We start from the raw sequence: 23,333 nt of genomic DNA on the forward strand, positions 1-23,333 counted from the left end.
GAGTAACTTTTTCTTCTTAAATCCCAGGAAAATTGTTGTACAATCTGCAAATAGCAGTGAATTCTTATTTTTACATATTCAGGGTCCATAATCAAAAAAGTCACTTGAAATTTTAAAACTTTCCAGTTTGAGGTAATTAAAATTTTTTTATATCTTTCTAACACCCTTATGTCACATGTTTTGGCTTCAAATTTCAAGTTGACACTCTTCAATGGTGATTTTGGTGTCAGATTGCTTTCCACTTCAGGTGCATGTTCAATATTTTCCCCAACCCTTTGACATCATAATAAGAGCCTGAAATGTTTTAAAAATAGTTTCTGTGGTTATTGCAGTATGACTTATATGACCCTTTCATTTTAGTTTGAACATTTTCTACTCTTTGCAATTGCAACACAGAGCAGCACTAGGTGAAAGATTTAAAAGGACTAACATGGTGTTCTTTGGGTCTCTTAAGCAAAGTTCATGTAAAAGTCCTCTTTAATTTGTTAATAGCTTTTTTTCTCTGATTTAGTGTGTGGCACCAATGATGTGTATCCTCAGGAAAAAAAAAAAATTGGTCCATTTTATGAAGGTTTATTTTCATACTTTATGCACTGTAGGTCTGTTGTGTGTTTTTGATTTAGTAACAATTTATGTGTTTTTCTGTTGCAGAGCACTGCAGCCTGTGGGATGGAGGCTCAAAGTGATGCCATCCAGCCCAGCCACATCAGAGAGGCCATTCGACGCTACGGCCACAAGATTGGCCCCCTTTCCCCATTCACAGTACGTAATAACAGAGTTATAAAAAGTTATATTTATAATCTTAAAGAACTCTGATTTTCAAGTGGTCAAATGAAGAAGCTTTGGAATTGTTGAGAGCAATTTGTGGTGACTGTAATTTTCTTTATAAAAGTGGCATAATTCTCTTGGGAAATAAAACTTAGTAATTTCTGTCTCTTTTTGGAAAGACAAAAAAAAAGGTTTTTTTCCTTTCAAATATTATTTTCTTTCAATTACAAATTATGCTTTTTTGTTAGTGCTTGAATTTTCTGTTTTTCCAAAGTTTAGGTTTACAGTTATTTTAAATTATATGTATTCCAATATGGTGAAGAGCACTTTATATTCTAAAATTAGTTTGGTGTCAGATACTGCTCCTATTGGATGTTGAACTCTCAAGTGACACATTTATGGTTGGGGAAAGAAGAGAATGGGTTTTTTAGACAACTTTGAACCTTCACTGAAATGTAATAGAACTGATCTTGTGGTAAAACACTGATGGGTTCTGAGGTTTTGCCATCATTTTTTCTATGCAAATTGCAAATCCATTGTTCAGAGCAGCCAAATAAATTCTGTATTCTCAGCTGATGAAAATGCAAAAGCAGTCCATCTCCAGTGTCATAAATTGGAGTAATTTTCTTCTCATCTACTGTTCTGTTTGGCATTTATCCTGCTTACCTCAGAATATCTGCATTTAGAAAATAGTAAATGTCAAAGAAATAATTATAGGAAAAAATCAAACAAAATCCACCGAACAGGACCTCAGCTCCTAAAAATCAGGAAGAAATTGTCCAATTTCTGAGAGATTTTAGGAAAGGAAATTTATTCTGAATTTGGATTTAGTAATTTACATAAAAGCAATGCAGAAGTATATGAAGGCCATAAGTATAAAGGAAATAGTAGGATTTCAGAAGCAAGAAACAAGAGAAGAGAGAAGTTACAATTTTATTAGTTATAATTTTCCTAGTGCCCAAACTAATCAGTGGTTTTATAGATGGCAGTGAAAGTTTGATTTTAATGATGGTCAATGCACAATTGCATTGAATTGTCTTTATGTAACCTTGCCTTTCTCTTTTGCCACTCAGAAAAGTTAGATTAATATCATGTAAAGTGTTGGATAGAATTTCCAGTCCAAAACAGAAAAATGTCTTTAGCAGAAGTTTGCTAAGTAGTAGTGGTAGCTAAGGATACGGCAATAGCTTCTGAAAGCAGAGAATGTATTTAACTTTATTTTTAAAAAGTAAAGCACTCACATAAACAGCTGCAGAAAGGTGAATCTTCCCTCCCTGACCCTCACTAAAAGTGCTTTGGTCAATTATTAACCAAAGTTCAAATTTTTTCTTCAACCACAAGGTATAATAAAATACCCTGGTTTTGGTTGGGGTTTTTTTATGTCCTCCACTCTTGTGAACTTCCCAAACAGTGCAACTGAACAATTTGATTTGTTAACATTACCTACAGTCAACGTGGTTGATGAGAGGAGCAGATCTTGTTCCCTCTGAACAAGCCAAGAATAAGAGGGAATCTTGGGTCAGCTTCTGGATGCATACAGATGTTGTAGAGCTGTAACATGATTCTGCTTTTAATGAGAAGGCTCAGGAAAGTATTTTGAGAGGTATTGCAGAGTCTGCATTTAGGTCCTTTCCCCTGTTAGTGCCCTCATTGGAGTTTTGGGGAGAGACCTGGCAATGACAATTGTCCATGCAGCAAACAGAAACTCTGGGTCTTAATTTGACACAAATGTGGATGGAGCACTGAGTACCTTCTGCAATCTGCATTAATGTAGATTTCCAGCACAAATACAATTTATGATGGCCAGATCTGGTGGTGTGTGTGTAAGCAAACCTGAGGAAATGAATTAACAGAAGTGATGAAGATTTTTATGTAATCAGGCATGGCCATTTCCTCAGATCTCAGCAGCAGGACCTGTGTGACAGAGCCCATGTAGGCAGTGCAAAACCTTGGTAAAATATTAGAAGTCTGAGCTGCTCTCTGCAGTGTCTGAGGATCTCTAAACCCTGCCTGAATTCTTTGAAGCAGCTAGAAGGGATATTTTTATGGATCAGTGCAATAACCAACAGACTGGCAGTTGTCAAGGGGCTGCTGCATTCAGAAAGTTCATATCTGAACCCAAACCACCAGGGGATGAGTTTCTAACAGGAAAAATGAAATTTAACAGTTGTGTTGTCCTACACAAGGATGGATGATGTGGAAAGAGAGCTGCCAATTGCTTCCCAGCAGTTCTTATGGAAAGTCACTTTATAAAAAAGACAGTTGAGGAGTGAAAAAGCTTCATGCTTTTTCAAGCTACTGAATAGCTCAGCCCCAAACATAGAATTTAGATTTAATTTCTGTAAGAAGAAAATATAGGAGAATGTTTTGTTTTTAAAAAGTACATATACTTCTGTTTTCTTAAGATAATAATTATGTATTTGTAGGGCACAAACACTGATATTTTTCACATCTTTCCCTGTTTTGCTATTTCATCACGATTGTCACTCTCTTCCATCTGATTTGGTGATAAGTGTTCCTAAGGAGCTGGTTTTGGAAGAAGAGTTAAGCTATACAATTTATTCTTTAGCAACATTTGATGAATGTTGGCTTGGATGGAAACAACACTTTGAAAGTTTTATAATCATATGGTGAATGAAAACTAACATTAAACCAATGAAAATGATCCCTTTGCATTTATTTTGACCTTAATAGTTAGGTCAGAATGACTAACATAATTAGAGCATTTAGGTTTTGTCTCCAAGTGCAAGCCACAATGGAAAGGAGCAAGTGTACTCTGGGTTCTTCTGCACTGTATCATGTCTAAGGTAGTTTAGACATGTGTTTTATCTAAATATTTTCTATAAACAATATTGGGTGGTACTCAGTGTTACCTACTTTAAAGCAGGGTCTAGACTTGCAAAATCAGAGAAATATTAAGCAATAGCACCATGTAATTTTGCAAGACAGGAATGTGAAATATGGAACTCTCCATCATAAGGGATAATGCAATTCCATGTGCTGGACCTGTGTGTATTTCTATGCCCATTTAAGTTAAGGAAGTGCATAGTGAAATGATGTCCAGTCTTGACATCATTTAGGAATAATCCTAATAGTCTTCCAAATAATAGTATTTATTATGCCAAGGTGTTCACAAAAATATTAGGTGGATATTTCTTACCATGAACACAAGCATAATGTCTCTAGAGAAATTGTTTTAAGTTACTTGATTTGATTGTATTTCAGACAGTTGGGGTAGCAAAAAAATAATTCTTTAAAGAGTATTTATTTGGTGAACAACACACAATCCTTACCTGGAATCTTGATAGGAGCAGCTGTAAGTGGTGCATGAATGGCCTGTAAGTAGTGCTTTTGACCACAAGAACAGCTGTAGCAAAGAGAGCAGCTCTAGCAAAAAGGACAGCTGAGATCCTTTACTCTGAAATGAAAAGCAAAGTGGTCAGCTACAATAGTGGAAGACCACAGGCAAAAAGAGCAAGAAAATGTTTCCAAAGCAGATTCTTTGTCTTTAGTTTATGCCAACTCTGAAATGAAGTGCTTCACATGTTTAGTTAAGAGAAACTGAGTTCACAAATGTAAGTTGTAATCCTGCACAGGCTCATGGCAGACCGTGGCCATTATTCAGCAGCTTGTACATGTGTAAATGGGGTGTATTGAATTAACAGGGATATAACCAACATTTCCTTGGGTATTTATGTTTTGGGGAGAATGTTCCTTCAGCCTCCCAGGCATTTCAAAATGAAAAGGCTTGCTAGTCTAAACCTTCTCTGGTTAAATATTTCAGTCTCATAAAATTGCATATGCAGCATAAAAAAAATGAGTATTTACAAACCTGTGTTTATAATATTCCTTGTGACATTCCCTGCATGAAGAGCATGTAATAGCAGAGAATGTGATTTGGCAGAGACTTGAATTATTTGTGCCTTACACAGCCCTGCCCATACTTTTAGGGGCTCTTAAATAATAAATGCAAGTATCCCATGTGGACTTCAGTAGGGTACATGTACATGGTAATCATAGTTTCACAATCAAATTATACATTTAGTCAAGGTCTTTTACTTCTGATGTTTTTAAAGTGCTTTTTATTGATCCTGATTGAGCTCAGCTTTTATGCAAATGCTTAAATCAATTTCTGCAGTGAAAAACACTGAGGTTCATCATGGATCTTTAATACTTTCAATATAATAAAGATGGTTTTGACTCTATTAATTTCCCCTAAAAACTAAATCTGTGGAATAGCAGCTGATGACCTGGCAAAGTTTATGAGAGACTAAACCACCAGATTCAGGGAGTAGAAAGAAGAGAAGGAATCTTTCAAAATACAAAGGGTAATGTGGCAATATGATATTTGTCTAAGAGGACATTTTGGAAACCAAGTATGGTTTAGGTGCTTTAAGCTTCAAGGAAAATTCAGCTTTACATTCACTGAGTCACAGAATGGGTCAGTTGGAAGGGACCACTGGAGGTCTTCTGGTCCAAGCTCCCTGCTCAAGCAGGGTCCCCCCGAGCCCAGGGCACAGGCTCATGTCCATGAGGCTTCTGAGTATCTCCAGAGAAGGAGGCTCCACAACCTGGAGTTGTCACCTGGAGGATTTGGTCTGCAGCTTAGTCCTCTTAGCTGAAAGAAATTTCTTTTTGCATGTTTCAGATCAAAGTAGTAGTGAGAAGAAATTCTGGAATATAATCTTCAATAATTGCTTCAATAGACACAGTGTGGATACAGTACAGCTGATTTTTTCTAAAGCACTTGAATGATAAAAAGTTTTGAATGCTGTTTCCGAAAGAAATTAGTTACATGGAAACCAAATAAAATATCTCTGATACTTAGGGTCCTGTAAATATAGACTGCCCATATTGATATTCTGAATCAATTGATACTGATTTTGAAGAAGTCAGGATTTCATTCTTAATCACTTCTCAAAAATGAAATGTATGTATTTATGTCAAAAGGCATTTGAAAACTTTCCCTTCTGTTACACATTCAGTTTCTGATATAGAAAGAGTCACATTGACATTTTCATGCTTTCTTCTCATTTTGAAAGCAAAAAAAAGGCATTTTATTTCATTAAGCAGTTACATATTTATGATGTCTTCGTCTATACTTCAAGCTGTTGTCTGCAGTTATTTGTAATTCTACAGTGTTAACACTTTGTGTTTGAAAAAGATGAGTTATTATTCTATAAAACCAGTAGGAAGTCAAATCTCAGTTTGGAAATCTTGTTCCCTTCTCTACCAACCCCCATCCCAAGGTTCCTCCTTTCAGATTTATGAAAGAAAACATTTCTTTCTGTATAAGGTTTTTGTATGCCAGCATCTGGAAGTGTTTATTTCAGTGGTGTGTAATCTATCTGTGGATTTAGTTAGCACCAGACCCCCTTTTGTGTACTCCTGACTTAAAATTTTTATAAATGATCTTGTTGAATTTGTGCCAGTGTGCACATGGTTTGGCTGATTGCTGCATATATCCTTTACCTGCCAGTCACCTTTGATTTATATTCCTTCCCTTCTGCTTTTGCCTCCAAAAATGGTGCCACTGAACTGTCCTCTAAATCATCTTATTGGATAAATTGCTCCAAGATGAGATGGCACAGTTTTGGCTAACTCTTCAATAGAAGGCATTCCTATAATCCATGCTTGCCTGCTCTCTGTAGGGCCATTCAAAAAAGAGAAGGAACAGGGGAAATGGGGCTCCCTCTTTGATTCCAGCACTATTTCTTCCAGTGCTGTTCAGAAATGTAAAATGGGACATTTGATTTATATGGCTCTTAATACCATCTGAAGACCCATAAACTGATTGTGAATCTTTCACATCTCCTCTCCTGAACTGAACTTCTTCATTAGATAAATTTAATCCTGATAATCTGTTTAATAGGGTTTTCTCCCAGAAAGATTAAAATGTTAAAGAATAGCATATTCAAGAATATATTAAAGCATTTCATTTGGAATAGATTATATAATATATATGACAGTTCTTTCCATTATAAAAATCCCTGTTGGTTTCCTTAAGCTAAACAGCTAATACTCCTTCAGAATAACAACAGTTCTGTAAGCTTTACTTAATGACATTACTAATTTGGAGAGTTTTATGAAGTTTCTTGGAGAAAAGCAGGTGGCTTGGCAATAATTTAAAAGGTTCCCAATTTGTGGTAGCAGTTTCAGGGGGTTTCATGTTTCTAAAGAGGGAGACCAAGCTGCATAATGCTTAAGAGTGTCTGACACAATGATGTATCATTTTAGAGTAAGTTTCCAGAAGTTCATTGGTCATTAAGTGTGCTGCTTGACTTTATATTGCAGTTTCCCAGCTGTCCCTACTGAGGCTAATCTTAACGCTTCAACAGAATTTATTAATGAGGGCACAAGCTCACAGGACTGATGAAGCAGTAAGTTGCCCAGATGATTTTTTATTGAACAGGAACATAGATTTTTAGATAAGACAAAAATGTCATTGAAGTAGATTTGAAAAGAACTGACTCCCTTTCTGCAGAGCACTAGGAAAGTATTTACAAACGGTCTGGATAGTATTTGATATCCTGTGGGGATATTTAAAATTCTTGGATAGCACATACATCAGCGTCCTACTACACAACACAGTGCATGAATTGTTGCAAGCAGCACATGAGGCTTTCAGGCAGCATAGATGTGGTTCTGTTGAGGCAGGAGACACTGGCATGGAGTGACTCTGCTAATGCAGTTTGTACACCCACATGGAGGATTGTGCTCCATTGTGTCACCGCCTGTTCAAACCTGCTGTGCTGGAAGTGCTGAACAAAACCTGTCTTGCTCAACATAGGAGCTCACACTGCAAAATTTTATCATTTTTTCGTATCTAATCCTTAAAAAAATCTGATTTGTCAAACAAATTTGCTAGCTGTGTTAGTGAGAAGATAAGTGAACTATAAGGTTTGCAATCACCTGAATCTCTCATACAAACCAAAGCAACTCCTAGTTTCATAAGCCTTATATATTTTTTTTTCCTAACTGTATGGCCAGGTTCAAATACATACTAGCATTTCAAGCACAGTTGTACTGATGTAAAAGAATCTGAGGGTTAGAATATGTTACTTTCCAAAAGTGTATGTTCTTATGTGCCTCCTGAGAGGCTTAAAAAACCTTAGTATGGATGAGAATCCGACTTCTGGTACTTTGCTCAAGGCAATCTAACATGTAATACATAAATACGAATTTCAAGAGTAAGGTGAGAACTATAATTCTAGAGCAGAGACTGGGACAAAAAGGTTATGTAATTTAGTGCTCCAAGATATTTATTTACAAAAATAAATATGTCCTTCTTCCATAATTTGCATTAATTTTTGTAAAGACAGAGGCATTGCATCCATGCAGCAGGTATATTCTGGTTACTAAAAGAAAGTTACTAATTAGTTAAAAGTTACTAAATAGAAACTTGGTTGTAAGAACAAAATGGAAGAATCTTACAAGGGAAGTGTATTTTTTTACTTGTCTTTGCACAGAATTACAATGCAGCTCCCTGTAGGATTCGTATTTTTGTGATTTTGTTAGATAATGGACAATATCATGTACTTATACCATTATATAATGCAAGATCAGTTGCAGTTGTATCTTATACCTTTCTTTCAGATTTCCCTCAAATGTGAGCATTCATTCATATTTTTCTCCTTGAAAGATTTGAAAGTGCTTTGTGAGCTGGAGCTGCTCATAGTTGTCAGTTCACTCTCAGTGCTGCTCTGAGCCAGCTCAGACTGAGATGCAGCAGCTGTGATTCAGCAGCAGGGCTGCCCAGCTCTGTAGCACAGGATGTGAGCTGTCTGGATGTAACATTATGAGAACTTTAGGATCATGTAATAAGGCTGTTTGACTTGGAATTAACCTACAGTTGGAGAAAAATTGCATGAAATGTAATTTCTTGTGAGCAGGATCTTCATTTTAGGTGCTGCTCGTACAACTGGTGTTTGACAGATGTGTCCTGTTGTATTGAGCTTGGGTAGAAGGACAGGCTGGATGGGGCTTGGAGCAAACTGGTCTGGTGGCTGGTAATCCTGCCTGTGGAGATGGAACCAGATGGTCTCAAAGGTCCCTTCTAACCCAAACCATTCTGGGATCCTGAGATTCCATGATAGAAGCTCTTACCCATGGACATCTCTGGCATCACTGACTTGTCACTTTGCAAATAAAGAATGTAGAACGTCTAGAATAGCAGAGTAAATCTGGAAAGGGGTAGATAATAATATGGGAGCACCAAAACCAAGTGAAGATATTTTTTTATAACTCTTATCATCTGTTATTTTCCATTTTAGTTGCCTGCTCTTGTTCCTCAAGTCCTACAATAGTACTCAAACTCAAGTACTTGTTCAGCTTGGCACAAGAAAAGACAAAAGATTTCTGAATAAAAGCTGGGATTTTGTGCTTTGTTTCACTTCATTTATCATGTCCCCACTCAGTGAGGTGTCACTTCTCATTTAAATCTTTGATACCACTAACAACAAAAAAAGTTACTGAATGTGCAGCAGTACAAATGATGTTTGATTGCCTCTCATTTTTGTCCCCTGTCTTCTGTATGCCCTGAGGCAAAGGTGCTCATTCTCCCCTCATCTTTCTGGTACATCTCCAGGCATCAAAAGACAACACTGATTTGGTTGCTAGAAAATCTCTTTAGCACTAAAGTTTTACTTTTCTCCAAACCAGACCCATTTCAGGGAGCCTGGCTGCACACTTGGTACTGCTTGGAAATATTTCTCTAGGAAAATCAAGTGAAAACACCAGGCTTGAGGCAACCAAACACATTTTATTAATTTTATTTTGGGGTTTTTGTGTTTCTTCCCTGAGGTTTTATATTATTCCAGCTTTCTGACTTTAGCTTCAAGGTTGCATAAACCTCAATTCAGCAAAGCAGTCATCTGCTTGATTTTAAGCTATACCTACAGTCTGACAAAAGCATGGGCTAAATTGAGGCTTCTGGTATTAATAGTAAAGTAAGTTTTGATTCATCTATTATTTCAGTTTGGGTTTGGTGGTTTTTTGGTTTTTGGTTTTTTTACAATTATTGCACATAGGAGAAAAGGAGTTACTTGTAGGATATTAAAGGGATGAAATTAAGATCAGATTCTTTTTCTCACCTTGTAGTATTTGCTTACTGGAAAGTTCTGGAAGATACTTAAAGACTTTAAACTTAAATAAGATACAGCACTTGTCACTATTTTGGAGTTAGTAGACCTAAGAAAAAAAAATCACAAAATGAAGGAAAATTCTAGAAAGGGATATCAGACTTCAGAAAATGAAACCAGTTAAACAAGTACCAGTCATTTTTTTAGTGCTGTGTGCTGCTGTACTTATATTTGTGACTGTGGTTTCCAGTTTAGGATTAAGCTTCAACCAGGGCTTCCTGGTACATCTCTTATATCTGCTGTTCTACAGTGACAAAATTGCGCAATCAAGATGGTTTTCTTGCTTTTAAACCAAACCTCTTCCTCCCAGTTATATCCCCCTGGATAATTCAGTTCCCTTCGCAGCAATTAAATTCTTTAGCTGCTTATTGGTAGAAGTTACACCCTTTCCTCCATGACAGTCTTAGGAAAAGGGATTTGAGATTTTGCCTTGGTAAGACACTTTTCTGTCTCTGGCGGTATTTATGATACTTCATATGCACATGGATGCCAATATAAGATATTGGGCTTTCATAAAGACCCTGAGCTTTGCTGCAAAGCCCTGCGAAAATTTATGAAATAAGTGGTTTCCTTCAGCCCTCAATTGCAGAATGACCATGGAATCAGGAGTGTACCTGAGTGATTAAAACATATCCAGTTCTGTTTTACTAATTTGGAATGAATTCCACAGCCAGGAGCTGCCTAAGAATTATATGCCTCAATTTCACATAATTTAAATTCCAATAATGCTAGGAGAAAAATAAGAATAAGTAACAGTAAGAAATAATAAGGGAAAAAACCCAATAAAAACAAGAAGAAAAATCACATAATAAATATTTGCATAGGGTCCTAACACTGGCTGGTGGGGAAAAGGTTGGTATCCAACCTGGAGGAATTGTACTAATGCAATATTCCAGGCTGTGTGCTGGCACAGGTCAGTCTTAAAATGTGTTGATGTGCTGACAGGATTGTCATTTTTGATGGCAAAGAATTGGGACAACAGGAAAAAAATAAGACTCTCCAGAGATCCACATGTGTTAGTTTTACTGCAGAAGGTGCTAAAACTGCTGGAAGCAAGCAGTCTCCGTGCAGAATTATTGCAATGCAAACGGCCTGGAAGTGAGAAACAGTAATTTCATGAGGTAATTTTGTCAGTGGTGAAGGGTTTGGGGTTTGGGTATTTTTTTTTCCTTGCAAGAAGGACAGGTTATTAATATTTACCATCAAGAAAACTCTAGTTCTAATTGGTGTTTAGATATGATGCCTAAATTACCCTCAGAAGATATAGTGGAGGTTTGGGGTGTGGATTAAGTGCTTCTGAGAAAAAGCATTCAGCTGTTTTTGCATCTGTTAACAAGAAAGTTGAAACAATCTCACCATTGTGCAGGGAGGCTTTTTTTTAAAAAAAAAAGGAGCAGATGGTACAGAAGGAAGGTATATGCTGTTTGCCATGATAGGAAGCTTGGGATTTTATATCCCATGGGGTAGATGAGGCCCATCTTTGTCCATAATTTATTACAGTCATATTTAGGTGATAAAAATAGTTAAATAGGTACAAAAGAGAGAAATTAAATAGCTCAACAAATAGATAAAGAGCTACTAATTACAGCTCTTTAGAATATGTTGAAAGCCTTTCATGTGATCAAGCAACACTAATTTTGAGACAATTTTATATCCAGTCCTAAATCTTAAGAAGTAACGAGACACTTTGAATGCTAAACCTGAAATACATAAAAAAATACTGGGTTTTATTGTAGTTTTTTAAAGGTGCGTGATACTTTTTCTTTAAAATGAGATTTTTTTTCTGGAGTCTCAACTTCCATAACAGAAGTAAACTATCATTTATCTTTAAAAAGGGGGGAAAACAATCTCATTAGTAATGCTTTTCAGTGTAAGAACATGAGGCAAGATCCAGGATTCCTCTGTACTTCTGTATTATTCATCTTACATGAATGCAGAACAGAAGTTAATGATGGCTCAATAGATTTTGCAATATAGAGACATGACAAATTATAAGATTTGATAAGATAAACAGAAGATTGAAAGGAGATAGTGTTGTTCAGCTGGTGAGGAAGTGGTCTCAGTATATAAATTATCCAGTCAGTAAGAGATTTTTTCCTGTACGAGTCACAGCACAGAAGAGATTTAAGAGTGAAGTGACAGTGGGTGATGAGGTTCATCTGCTGTTTGATTTTTACTACCAAAAAGATGCTGCAGGAGATGTGCTGGCGTGAATGTTTGATGTGTGCACAGCAAAGAATGGCAAGTGAGGTGATCCAGGTTGGAATGTGACATTTGATGGGAGATGTGCTGCTGCACAGGAGGAGGATGTGGCATGAGGGGAAATGGAAAGCAGCTTCTGACGCATGTGGCTGAGAGGAAAATCAAAGTGATGGGTGGGAGAAATGAGCTTGGCAGGATTCTTATGACTTGGTACAAACAAGAAAATGTTGTTTTTTGAAGCTAGATTCCTCAGTGTTTCTGAGACTTCTGCAGATTGGAATCTGGATGGAGGGTAAGGAGGGCTGTTATGTGCCACTAGGATTGTTATCAGGAAAGAAAAATACAAAATGCAGCTGCAGTCCCGGAGTGAGCAGAGTATCCAATCTCAGAGGTAAAACCCATGTTACGCACCTTGATGATGATGGGGTACACAGGGTTGTTGATGGACAGAAATGGAGGATTTGGACTAGGTGGGAGATGAGGAATTCCAGTTTATCCACATTTAGCCTGAGCTGGCAGCTTGACATGAGAGCTCTCAGAGGGACATGAAAATCTAACTAGTCCTGAGTTATTTGGCCTGGAACCTTTATCGGTTGTACTTTAGGGTAAGGAACACCTACAGCCATGTCTGCAAGCAAAGGTTACAATGCAGAGTATTATTTGCTTCCCCTAATTTATTGCATACTTCCCAATTCATCAAAGAACAATTTCCTTTTAGGTTGCTGAAGCAAACCCTTATATTTCTTATTTTTTCATGGAAAGAATTCATTCCCAGCTTCATAAAGTTTATTTTCAAGAAATTATGGGTTAAAATTTTCTACTAATGTCTTTTTCCAAAAAAAAGTAATATTTTATGTTAAAGTGATGTGGCACCATTCAGCTGCCTGAAGTCAGCAGCAACTGTTTGGCTTTAGTACTTACTGACATAAATCCCAAGAAAAGCCCTAGATACTGGGAAGTTCTGCCTGTCACCATTTTAACTGAGACTGCCTTTGTAACACCAATGTAAAGGCAATAAAGGGGGACCTTACCCCTCTCTAAAATTCACTTAGAGGAGTTTGTGGCCAGGTGGAGGTTGGGCTCTTCTCCCAGGTAACAAAGACAAAAGGAAATGGCCTCAAAGTACACCAGGGGAGGTTGAACATTGGAAAAATTCTTTTGCTGAAGGGGTGGTCAGGCACTGGAGCAAGCTGCCCAGGGCTGTGGTGGAATCACCATCCCTGGAAGTGTTGAGTAAATGTGTGGATGTGGCACTTGGGGACATAGTTCAGTGGTGAGTGCTGGGTTAATGGTTGGACATTATGATCTCAGAGGTCTTTTTAGCCTAAATAACTCCAAGATTGTATGAATGAGGCTTTGCTGGTTGGTCTGAGAAATCCCCTGTGCTCCTGTATTTTATGATATAGGCAGAGTGGCTGGAACTCTGCTTTCCTAGTGAGTGTTGCAGGTTTGGAAAATTTACATTGCAAACTCTTCAACTTTCCATTTCTCCAAAAATAGTTTACTCAGAGTCTAGTTTCCTTGTCAAATATTTTTGGAGTGAAGTTAATTGAGGATTGTAAAATAATGAAGAGGACAAGGTAGTGACAAAGAGTTACTGAGTTACCATTTGATAAGTGAAGTGTAAGCAAGTTCTTTTCATTCCAGAGGAGCCAGATGTTAAGTATTTCATCTGCAAATTAAGCAAATGGGCAACGTTTACAGTCTCTGGGGCTGTATCTTGCAAAGTAGGGATTTTAAGAGAGTGTCCTGGAGTCTTGAGGAGTCACTTGAATGCAATGGGGCCAATCCAGTGCTGTAGCTGAAGGGGCTGAGGCAGTCCTTGGACAGTCCTTGGGTGGGCAGGAAGGGGAATAGGAAATAGAAGAGTTTTCTGTTGTCCTGGGGCAAGCACAGCTAAAATGTGTGCTTGTGTTTTAGTGAGAACCTCAACAATTGGGTGAAATACTAGAAAATACCAACACAGAGACTGGAGTACATCAAACTGGACAACGTGTTGTGTAGCCAGTCATTAAGGACCCATAAAAAAGAAAAATGTAATGTCTTAGGGTTTTTCAGTCCTTCCATACAAACCTATGGGGATATTCAGGGTGGGATTCCTCTGGATAGATACAAATATTTGTATCTGAGCACAGTGACAAACACCTGTGAGTACAACTAGACAGGTTGCCCAGAAAAGCTGTGGCTGCCCATCCCTGGAATCGTTCAAGCCCAGCTTGGACAGGGCTTGGAGCAAATTGGGATAGCAGAAGGTGTCCCTGCCAGTGGCAGAGGTTGGAATTAGATGGTTTTTAAGGTCCTTTCCAATGCAAACCACTCCATGATTCTCTGATTTCCTTTATAGTCAATTGAGAGGAACAAGCATTTCTGGGCTGTAATTTATCTCTTCCTAAGGTAGCTGTTTAAGAGGGGTCAAATGGACCATGCTGTGGAAGTGCCTTTTTCTCTACCTTGACAGGATGATGTGTGTGAGGAGTCCTTCTAGGGCAGCTTGACATTTAAGCAAGACAAATTCAAACTAGAAATAAGGCATATATATTTATAACAACATAACTAAGTGCTGAAATAACTTAGCCAATGATTGTGACAGATTATCCATGACTGGAAAATTTAAAATCAAGAGGAGATGTTTCTGTAAAAGCCATGCTTAAGTTCAACCACAGCTATTGGTTCTGGAGAGCCAATTCAAGAAAATTGTGTGGGCTGTGTTATGAGCACTATGAGGTTAGATGGTCCTTTCCATCCCCAAGAGCTATGAATCATCCTTTGCTGGTGCTTTGGTAAACTGTAAATGTGAAAATCCACTTTGAACGAAGGTCAGCAGCTTATTTGGTTTGAATTCCTGATGTTCATATTAATAGTTTCAAAGGAAATAAGTCAAAATTTGCCTTCCTAAATATAGCAATTTCACTTCAGAGTTACAATTTTCAATATCTTTTCATTAGTTTTGTGTTACACAACATAGTCAGATCTTTTTTCTAAAAGGAAAAAAAAACATCCCAACAATGTAACATAAGGTTTTGGAAAATAGATATCGATTTTGTAATTTTTGACATTTGTTTTTAGAAATAAAGTTTTGATACTTATTTATTAAAACAGGTAGATTATGAAGAAAAAAAGTCACAATTGCTTTTAAAAGGCAATGGAATAACCCTTTTTTAGAATGCTCCAAAATTTGGGTCATTATTTCTGTATGTGGCATCTCTATACATTCTTATAAATATTCATATTACTCCTATATTATGAATAAAATGAGCTAAATACACCACCTTAATTAGAGTAGTGGAAATAACAAGTTATTTCCATTCTTTGAATGTCTTTGGCAAATTTCCATTTTGTCAACATAATTAAGATATATTAATATTAATCTGGTAAGTACTGTAAGTTTACATAGTGGAAAAATAAAATAAAATGGACCATGAGAACATTTTTCAATATCAGATTTAATTTTAATACTTTATATTCTTGTGAAAAGTTATAAAAATGTGTTATTAGTTTATTACCCCATTAAGAAAACAATGCAGCAACAGATGCTTGTTACCCCGATTTTCTCAGTCTGTTTATGGGGATGTTTTATCAAAATGGGTCTTTTAAAAGTTATAAAGATGTAATACTCTCCTAAATTAGGTCATAAATGCCTAATGTGGAAAACTAATACATTTTATTATTTTTCAAGTATGGGTTTATGTATATTAAAATATGCAGCTGTTAGGAAGTCTGGAGTGTGCATAACAGAAACATATTGCATTACAAGATGTTAGTGTCTCTCTGAGTATGTACATTCTTTATGCACATGCCCACATGAGTTTTTGGCACATGGAAGAGACTACATTAACATTTTGGCTCAGTATTATTTTCTAATACACATTATTATTTTGTGAGTAGATGTAAATGCTAAATAAACTGAGCACATACATTCATTTTTACTGTGATAAAAAATCCAAATCCTGACAGCAGCCACATACACAAATTGAGGAGGTGTATCTAAAGTGCAGATATAAACAACATTCAGTTGCAACATCAGCAATTGTGTGCTGTGTTTCTGCACACATTATAGGAATTTCTGTACAAGGAACAGTATCAAGACAATGCCTTTGTTTAAACCTCATTTTGTCTCCATGCTAATCATGCTGGAATGGATTCATAGTAGCAGAGGAGGAGGAGAAATTCATGCACCTGATTTTTGAAGGTAGCATAGTTACCATGTCTGCTTTAGGAAATCACAGAATCCCAGAATGGTTCAGGTTGGAGGGAGCAGAGTGGATCATTACTCCCACCTCCCTGATCAAGCAGAACTACCCAGAGCACATGGCACACGGGGCATGGGATTGCGTCCAGACAGGTCTGGAATATCCCCACTGAGGGAGACTCCACACTCTCTCCAGACAATCTGTTCAATGCTTGGTCCTTGCACAGGAAAGAAGTTCTGCCTCCTGTCCAGGTGGAACTTGCTGGGATCAGTCCCTGCCCGTTCCTCTGGTGCCATTGCTGGGCCCTGGAGCAGAGCCTGGGCCCTACTCTGACCCTCCCTGCACACAGGGACACCCAGGGCTGAGGGCCCCTCTCAGCTGTGCCTCCTCTCCAGGCTGAACAGCCCCAGCTCCCTCAGCCTTTCCTCATCAGGGAGATGCTCCAGTCCCTCCATCATCTTTGTCACCCTCTGCTGGACCCATTCCAGTACCTCCATATCTCTTTTGCCCTGAGATCCCCAGAAATGGTATAACCAGAAGGATTTTTCCAACCTAAATGATTCTGTGATTCTGTGATTTGTGAAATTTCCCATAATTTGAGGTGGATACACCAGTTGTCAAAGATGTTACTGAACCTTAGACTCCATGTTTCCATTGATGGAAGCCTTTAATGGTCACAAAAATGTGCATGAAGTGTAAACCAAATGTATGGCAATGATAGGAGTGAATTAATAGAGACCTCTTTCACACACACACATACCCCTCCTTGAATAATTTATCTATATAGGAAATTCTATGTATGGTATTATTTTGGTATATAAGGGAGACAGGATTGCATAGATTTTTTGTGTTTTATTCTGGCAATTACTGTGGCATTGTTTGGCCATTTGTCTGAGTGGACACATCCCTCAGCAACCTGCTCAGGTGGGATTAGACAATCTCTAGAGGGGCCTTCCAGCCCTAGTGAGTCTGAAATTCACAGTGCTGTTGGGTGCCTATTTAGGGATTGTGTAAATTCAGGTTTTCTGTCTTCTCACCATTCCCTGGATTCAAGACCTGCATTCCATCTTTATAGATGTATCCATTATAGCCAAAATCCTGCTGTGGCATATTTTTCTCCCTTCTAACCATGTTAGGAATTGCACATGGAGCCTGCATGCCGTGTAGTTTTAATTAACCTAATTGATCCCAGTGGCTGTGCTGCCAGCCTCCAAAGTGTTGATAGGACTTGTCTGGAAGCTCAGCCAGTCTGTCATCATCTGGTCTCAAAATGTACTAAAGATGATCCTCCCCTTCCAGAACTGTAGGTTTTTATGAAGCCTGAAATTCAAACCAATGTGCAAGAGGCTGAATTTGCTGTCATATTCTACTTTTCAAGTTACTGGAGTGCCCTGGATGTCATTCATGTTTATGAAGTAGATTCTATAGAGGCAGCACAAAATATACCATGATTTCAATACCAGGGATCCATGGGCAGAGAGGAGTTTAGTTGGCCCTTCTGCAGGAGTTTGTGCTTCAGAAAAGGTCTGTCAGAAAGTAGCCTTTACAAAACTAAAAGTCATAGGTGTTTTTTTTTTTTTTCTGAGAGTGTTTTATAGGAAAACAAGCCTTTACAAAACTAAAAGCTGGAGACATGTTTTTCTGAGAGGGTTTCATATGAGGTTGTTGTTCCTGGTGGCAAGATATGCCTGTTTTTGCCCTAAAACTCGATAACGTATCTTATGGACTGTGCCTTGTTGAGGCGCTTTCTTAATTTAGCACCGACTCAAAGTGTTCATAACAAAGTGGAGCAAGCCCTGGTAAACAGTTATTTTATGGCTTCAAGGTTATTTTTTGAGATACGATTTCCGGGATTAAATATTTCAAGACCAATTTAGTTATCTGCTTGTCGCTTCTTTCTAAGCCAAACTAAAAGGCTTTAACACTTAGTTGTGCACTTTGCTGAGCAGAGTGTTTGTTAATGAAATATATCTTGTGTGTCTGCCCTTCCCAGAAAAATGGATTAAAAAAAAACTTATAATAATGACTCCATATTACTATTACTATCACTATTACTATTATTGATTCTATCTGAACATTGCTTTTCTCTGCTGCAAAGCCAGGTTATTTCTGTCCCTTTACACTCTACTAATGCCAATGCTAGGACTGGCAGAGGAGAATGCTGAAAATGGGATTTTAAGGTGTTGTCTGTCCTGCAAAGGCACAAGACACATCCCTAGGTGGTGCAGACAGGAGTTCCCCAAACTTGACCAGGCTGTAGGGCCACCCAGCTGCTGTCACCCAGCAGGGACCCAGGTGGCTGTGGCTGTACCAGATGTCTCCTGATGCAGGAGGGCCACTCATGCTGCAGCTAATTTAAATCTTATATATGTTAATACATAAAACAGTATTTGGAGGTTAGTATTGTGGGATGCACTTGCAGAGGATGCAGTCCAGTGCCTCAGCTTGAATATACTGTAGTGGTGGGATCTAAGCAAGTCACAAGGATGGTTCTCTGAATCCTTGTTATAGCCTCAGATTTTATTAATGTAATGATTTTGTCATCCTACATATGAATGAAAGGTGTTTGCTTTTCTGAACTGTTCACTTTCCAGTTTGTAAGGAGTATAAATTCAGAACAGTTCATACTCCGGGACCTGAATTCCTCCTGTTTGTAAAAATAGATCAGTGCAGTCTTGTTTCCATATGAGGAACTCCTGTCTTTAAGGTGCAGCAAGCTGGAAGAGCTGTTTCTAAAGTCTAGAATTACAGAATAATGTAATGGTTTGGGTTTGAAGGGACCTTAAAGACCATCTCATTTCAACCCCCCTGCCATGGGCAGGAATACCTTTCCCTATCCCAGATTGCTCCAAGCCCCATCCAAACTGGCCTTGAACATTTCCAGGGATGGGGCAGCCGCAGCTTCTCTGAGCAACCTGTGCCAGCACCTCACCACCCTCCCAGGGAAGGATTTCTGTCTAATGCCTAAAAACCTGCCCTTTGTCAGTCATTGAGAAAACAGGAACTGCAATTCCAGGAGTTTCCATTAACAGTCTGATTTGCTGACAACTGGCTTGATATTTAAAGGAAAACGGTAATAATGTATCATTTGGGGAAGATGTTCATGGTTAGACACTCTTTTTTTTCAGCAAGCTCAACTTCATAGGGTTAACAGGGTTCAAATAACACCTATAGCCAAATAAATTGTGGAGTTTCATGTGGTTAAAATAAAGAAGTTCAGATTTTCCAGAAAAAGGAGTTTGGATTTCATCTTGCCAAATGCAGGCATTTAGGAGAAGAGATCTGAGTACAGAGAGCATCTATATTAAGATCTTCATATCCTTCTAAACAAGATGTTTCTCAGCACTAACTGTAAGTGGAGGGGGGTGATTTAGCTCAGACTGAGAGATGCCTGTGGTCAAAACTGAAAAAAAGTTAATTTATATCAATGCACATTAAATAAGTGAAACAGATTTTGGAATGTCTTAATTTTGTTTGATATAGAATGTGATGTTAGCACTGTAAGGTGTCAGTGATAGGATGGCTAGATACAATAAAAATTTTGTTTTACAAAGCCTAAAATACTTATAATGCAAGTAATTTTTATATTTAAAATACTATTTTCTGATTTTTTGTTTCATATATCAGTGATTGTAAGTTATTTGAAAAGTGAGTCTGGTATCTGTTCTGGTTCTGCATTTCCTTAACAATTTTATAACCCTATTTTGTTAATTACATGAATATATTTTCTTTCTTTCAATCATAGTTATGGGAGGTCTCACTTATAAAAGTAATTAGTAAAAAGTACTTTTAGGTAAAAGTTGGTTTTTTTCTGTTGGACTTTTCTATCTCATGTTAGTAGAAACTGTTGAAAACTCTACACAGACAGGATATTTTGTTTCTAAGTATTTTGTATGGATTCTTTTAATATTTTTTTAGGTAATGTTAATACATCCTCGGCCTTTAAACAAGTTATGTATCAAGAATTAGAATAATAAATAAGAATTAGACAGAAAAATTAGATGGTATGTTTTATAGGAATTGGATTCAGTTGGATTCAGTGTTATGGATTGACAGTTATTTACTTGCATGGCAACTACCCAAATATAGAAAAATGTGGTATTTGAAAATCCATGGTGCTGTTGGTGATTTCTCTCATTTGTTGTCACATTTGTTAAAATCACACCCCAAGGCCCTTAGTTACAACCTGAAGCTTCACTGAGCTGAGCAGAGTATGAATGCAACTCTCATCTGCAGTGTGGGAAGTTAAAAGGAGAAATATTTGGTTGGAGCTGCCAAGGACGGTGATGAAGAGGGAAGCTCAGGCAGAAGAGAGGAGTGAGCAGTCTGAAAATAGGTGTAAGCACTATTGATACACATGTTACTAGCTAAAGCCAGCACAGAAACTACATAAAAATAGGTAAGGAGAACAAGACTGAATTATTGTAGACCCCAGGGAAAAAAAATTAAAAAAAAACTGAAGAAACAAGTTTTTTAAAGGGAAATCCTAAAGGGATGATGGGAAGTGGATGGTGAGTGGGGAGAGGAGACAGTCACAGCTGCTAAAGGAGGCTGGAGTTTAAGGATGCATAATTATAGAATAATTTTGTGTGGAAAGGAACCTCTAAAGGTTATCTAGTGCAAACTTCTGCAATGAGCAGAGACACCTTCCCCTGTATCAGGTTGCTCTGAACCCTTTCATTCCTGACCCTGGGTGTTTACAGGGATGGATCATCCAGACCTGTGACATTATTTTATTACCTTCACTGTGAAAAACTTCTGCCTTATATCTTATCTAAATCGACCCTCTTTTGCTTTAAAATAAATAGATAAGTTTGTTTTGTCTTATCACTTGTCCTATCACAACAGGCTCTCATAAAGTTTATTCCATATATAACTGACCATATCCAAAGCAGCTGAATATGTGTGTAAAACTTATTAAATGCACAGACAAACTTTTGGGTTTTATACACATAATATAAGTATGACATTGTGTAGTAGCTGTATGACAATCCAGAGCATTTCCAAGGGATTATTGCACATCTCAGGTATTTCAACTGATCCAGCCTTTTGGCTTCATGCCTTAAAATGCTACCAGAGACATGTTATAATTGTCCAGAAATGCCCTGCCTGTTGTGAATTACAGCTTAAACCAAAATATTCAGTACATTATACATATACTCAAAATAGATGATTTAACCAGGTTATGTGATGTGCGTGTTTAAAAAGAAAAAAAAAAAAAATCTAAATATGGAGTTCAACATGCTCTTCCACAAGCCAGAGAGAGAATTTGCCACTCATCTAGAATAGCTCTAAAAAGTCTTTGGTAGCTTGCAATGTCATTTGCTTCTGTGTATCATGATCTTTGACTTTTCTCTCTTTTCTCTTCTTTTTGGATTTGATTATTCAGCCCAATGTTGCATCCCAGAAGTGCCTCTTATGCTTTGAGACACTCAAATATGGGATGTGAATATAGCAGTGAAGTGTAAAGAATGTCACTCATAGCATTTGAGACTGAATAGAGAAAGTGGAAGAATAAATAATGTCTAAAAGTCTACCATCATCACCATGATTTTTCTAAGTTATGCTTCCCAGGAAGAGGTTTTCCTGTAACAGAACTCTATCTGATCTAGGTATTCATGTATTAAACTTTCTCAGTGATAGGATTAAATAATTAATACAAAGGGGTCTGGAACATCTCTTATGAGGAGAGACTGCAGGAGCTGGGGCTGGTTGGTCTGGAGAAGAAAAGACTTAGAGGGATCTCAGCAATCCATATAAATATCTCCAAGGAGGGTGTCAGAGGGTGGTGCCAGACTCTTTTCAGTGGTGCCCAGTAACAGGATGGGGAGCAATGGCCATCAAGTGAAACACAAGAAGTTTAGCTTCCAACCTGAGGAGGAACTTCTTTCCATTGAGGGTGGCAGAGTACTGGGACAGCTCCCCAGGGAGGTTGTGGAGTGTCCCTTTGGAAACATTCCAAACACACCTGGACAAGTTCCTGTGTCACCTGCTCCAGGTGTTGGAGGGATTCCTTGGCAGGGGTGTTGGACTGGATGTTCTCCAGAGATTCTTTCCATCCCTCACAACTCTGTGATTCTGTGAAATGTCATTATCTATTTTTTTTTCCTGTCTTCTCTTACATGAGAGATGAAACAATAAAACCCTGTTTACTTTCTCTTTAACTTTTGGTGCTATTCCCTCTAGACTCTGTCATGCTGGGCTCTTCTCTGTCTCATCCTGATGAACAGCTGTCTTAGCCCAGTGTTTTTGTTGTTCTTGTCCTTATCAGCCCTGTGATAGTTTGCTCAGAATCAAGCAGAGCATTCCCCACTAGACAGGCCAAAGGAGTAGCCAACAGCCAGGCACACCTTCTGTTGTTTCTTTTTCCTGAGCTGCCTTGTTTTTGTCAGATAAAATTGTAAGCAAAAAGCAAATTACAGTGTTTTCTGATATGAATTGTAATATTATGTCTTCTGCCTTGTAGGCAGTTCAGCCCAAGCTGGCTGGCTGCCCATCCTGAGGCACAAGGACACTGCTTCCCTGGGAGGCTGTGTCAGATAAAGCCCTTAGCTTTTCTGGAAATGCAGGCTATTTTTTCCCCATCATTAGTGAAACAAGACCTTATCAGCATAGAAACACAGCCTGCATGGCAACACAAAGATACCTGTTTTGCCTCACATTCAACTCCTGCTTCAAAGCATATTTCTAGTATGGCTATTAAAATAAAAGCTTTTAAGGTAGAAAGTCTGCTGGCTGACACTGTGATTATTAGCTACGCAATTAGGACACTTCCCCAGCTATCTGGGTTGAGGTTTTTCAGAGGAGGTGACTGCATAAAGCTGTGTCTGTACCAGGTGATTAACTGTGTCTGTGCTCTCTGACACTCGGACTAACAAGCATGGCATTACCCTTGCTTCTATTATTCCATTTTCTTATTTTCCAAAATAGGGTGGCCATCTCCAGGCTGCCTTTTGAGAATGGCTTCTGGCCTCCAAATACCTCTGAACTGTGTCGTGGAATCAGGAAATGGTAGTTGCATTCCTGGGACTAG

General features: G+C 38.0%; 1 protein-coding gene across 3 annotated transcripts in view; it reads left to right on the forward strand.

Annotated features, from left to right (window-relative positions):
* SUPT3H (SPT3 homolog, SAGA and STAGA complex component) overlaps window positions 1–23,333 on the forward strand; it is a 256,275-nt gene that overhangs the window by 205,893 nt on the left and 27,049 nt on the right. For all 3 annotated transcript variants that reach the window (XM_066547590.1, XM_066547591.1, XM_066547592.1), the window contains one exon: window positions 652–762. In XM_066547590.1, coding sequence (XP_066403687.1) covers window positions 652–762 — 111 coding nt within the window. The remainder of the gene's footprint in view (window positions 1–651; window positions 763–23,333) is intronic.

Source organism: Molothrus aeneus, chromosome 3 (assembly GCF_037042795.1).
Source record: "Molothrus aeneus isolate 106 chromosome 3, BPBGC_Maene_1.0, whole genome shotgun sequence".
In the NCBI taxonomy this organism is placed as follows: domain Eukaryota; kingdom Metazoa; phylum Chordata; class Aves; order Passeriformes; family Icteridae; genus Molothrus; species Molothrus aeneus.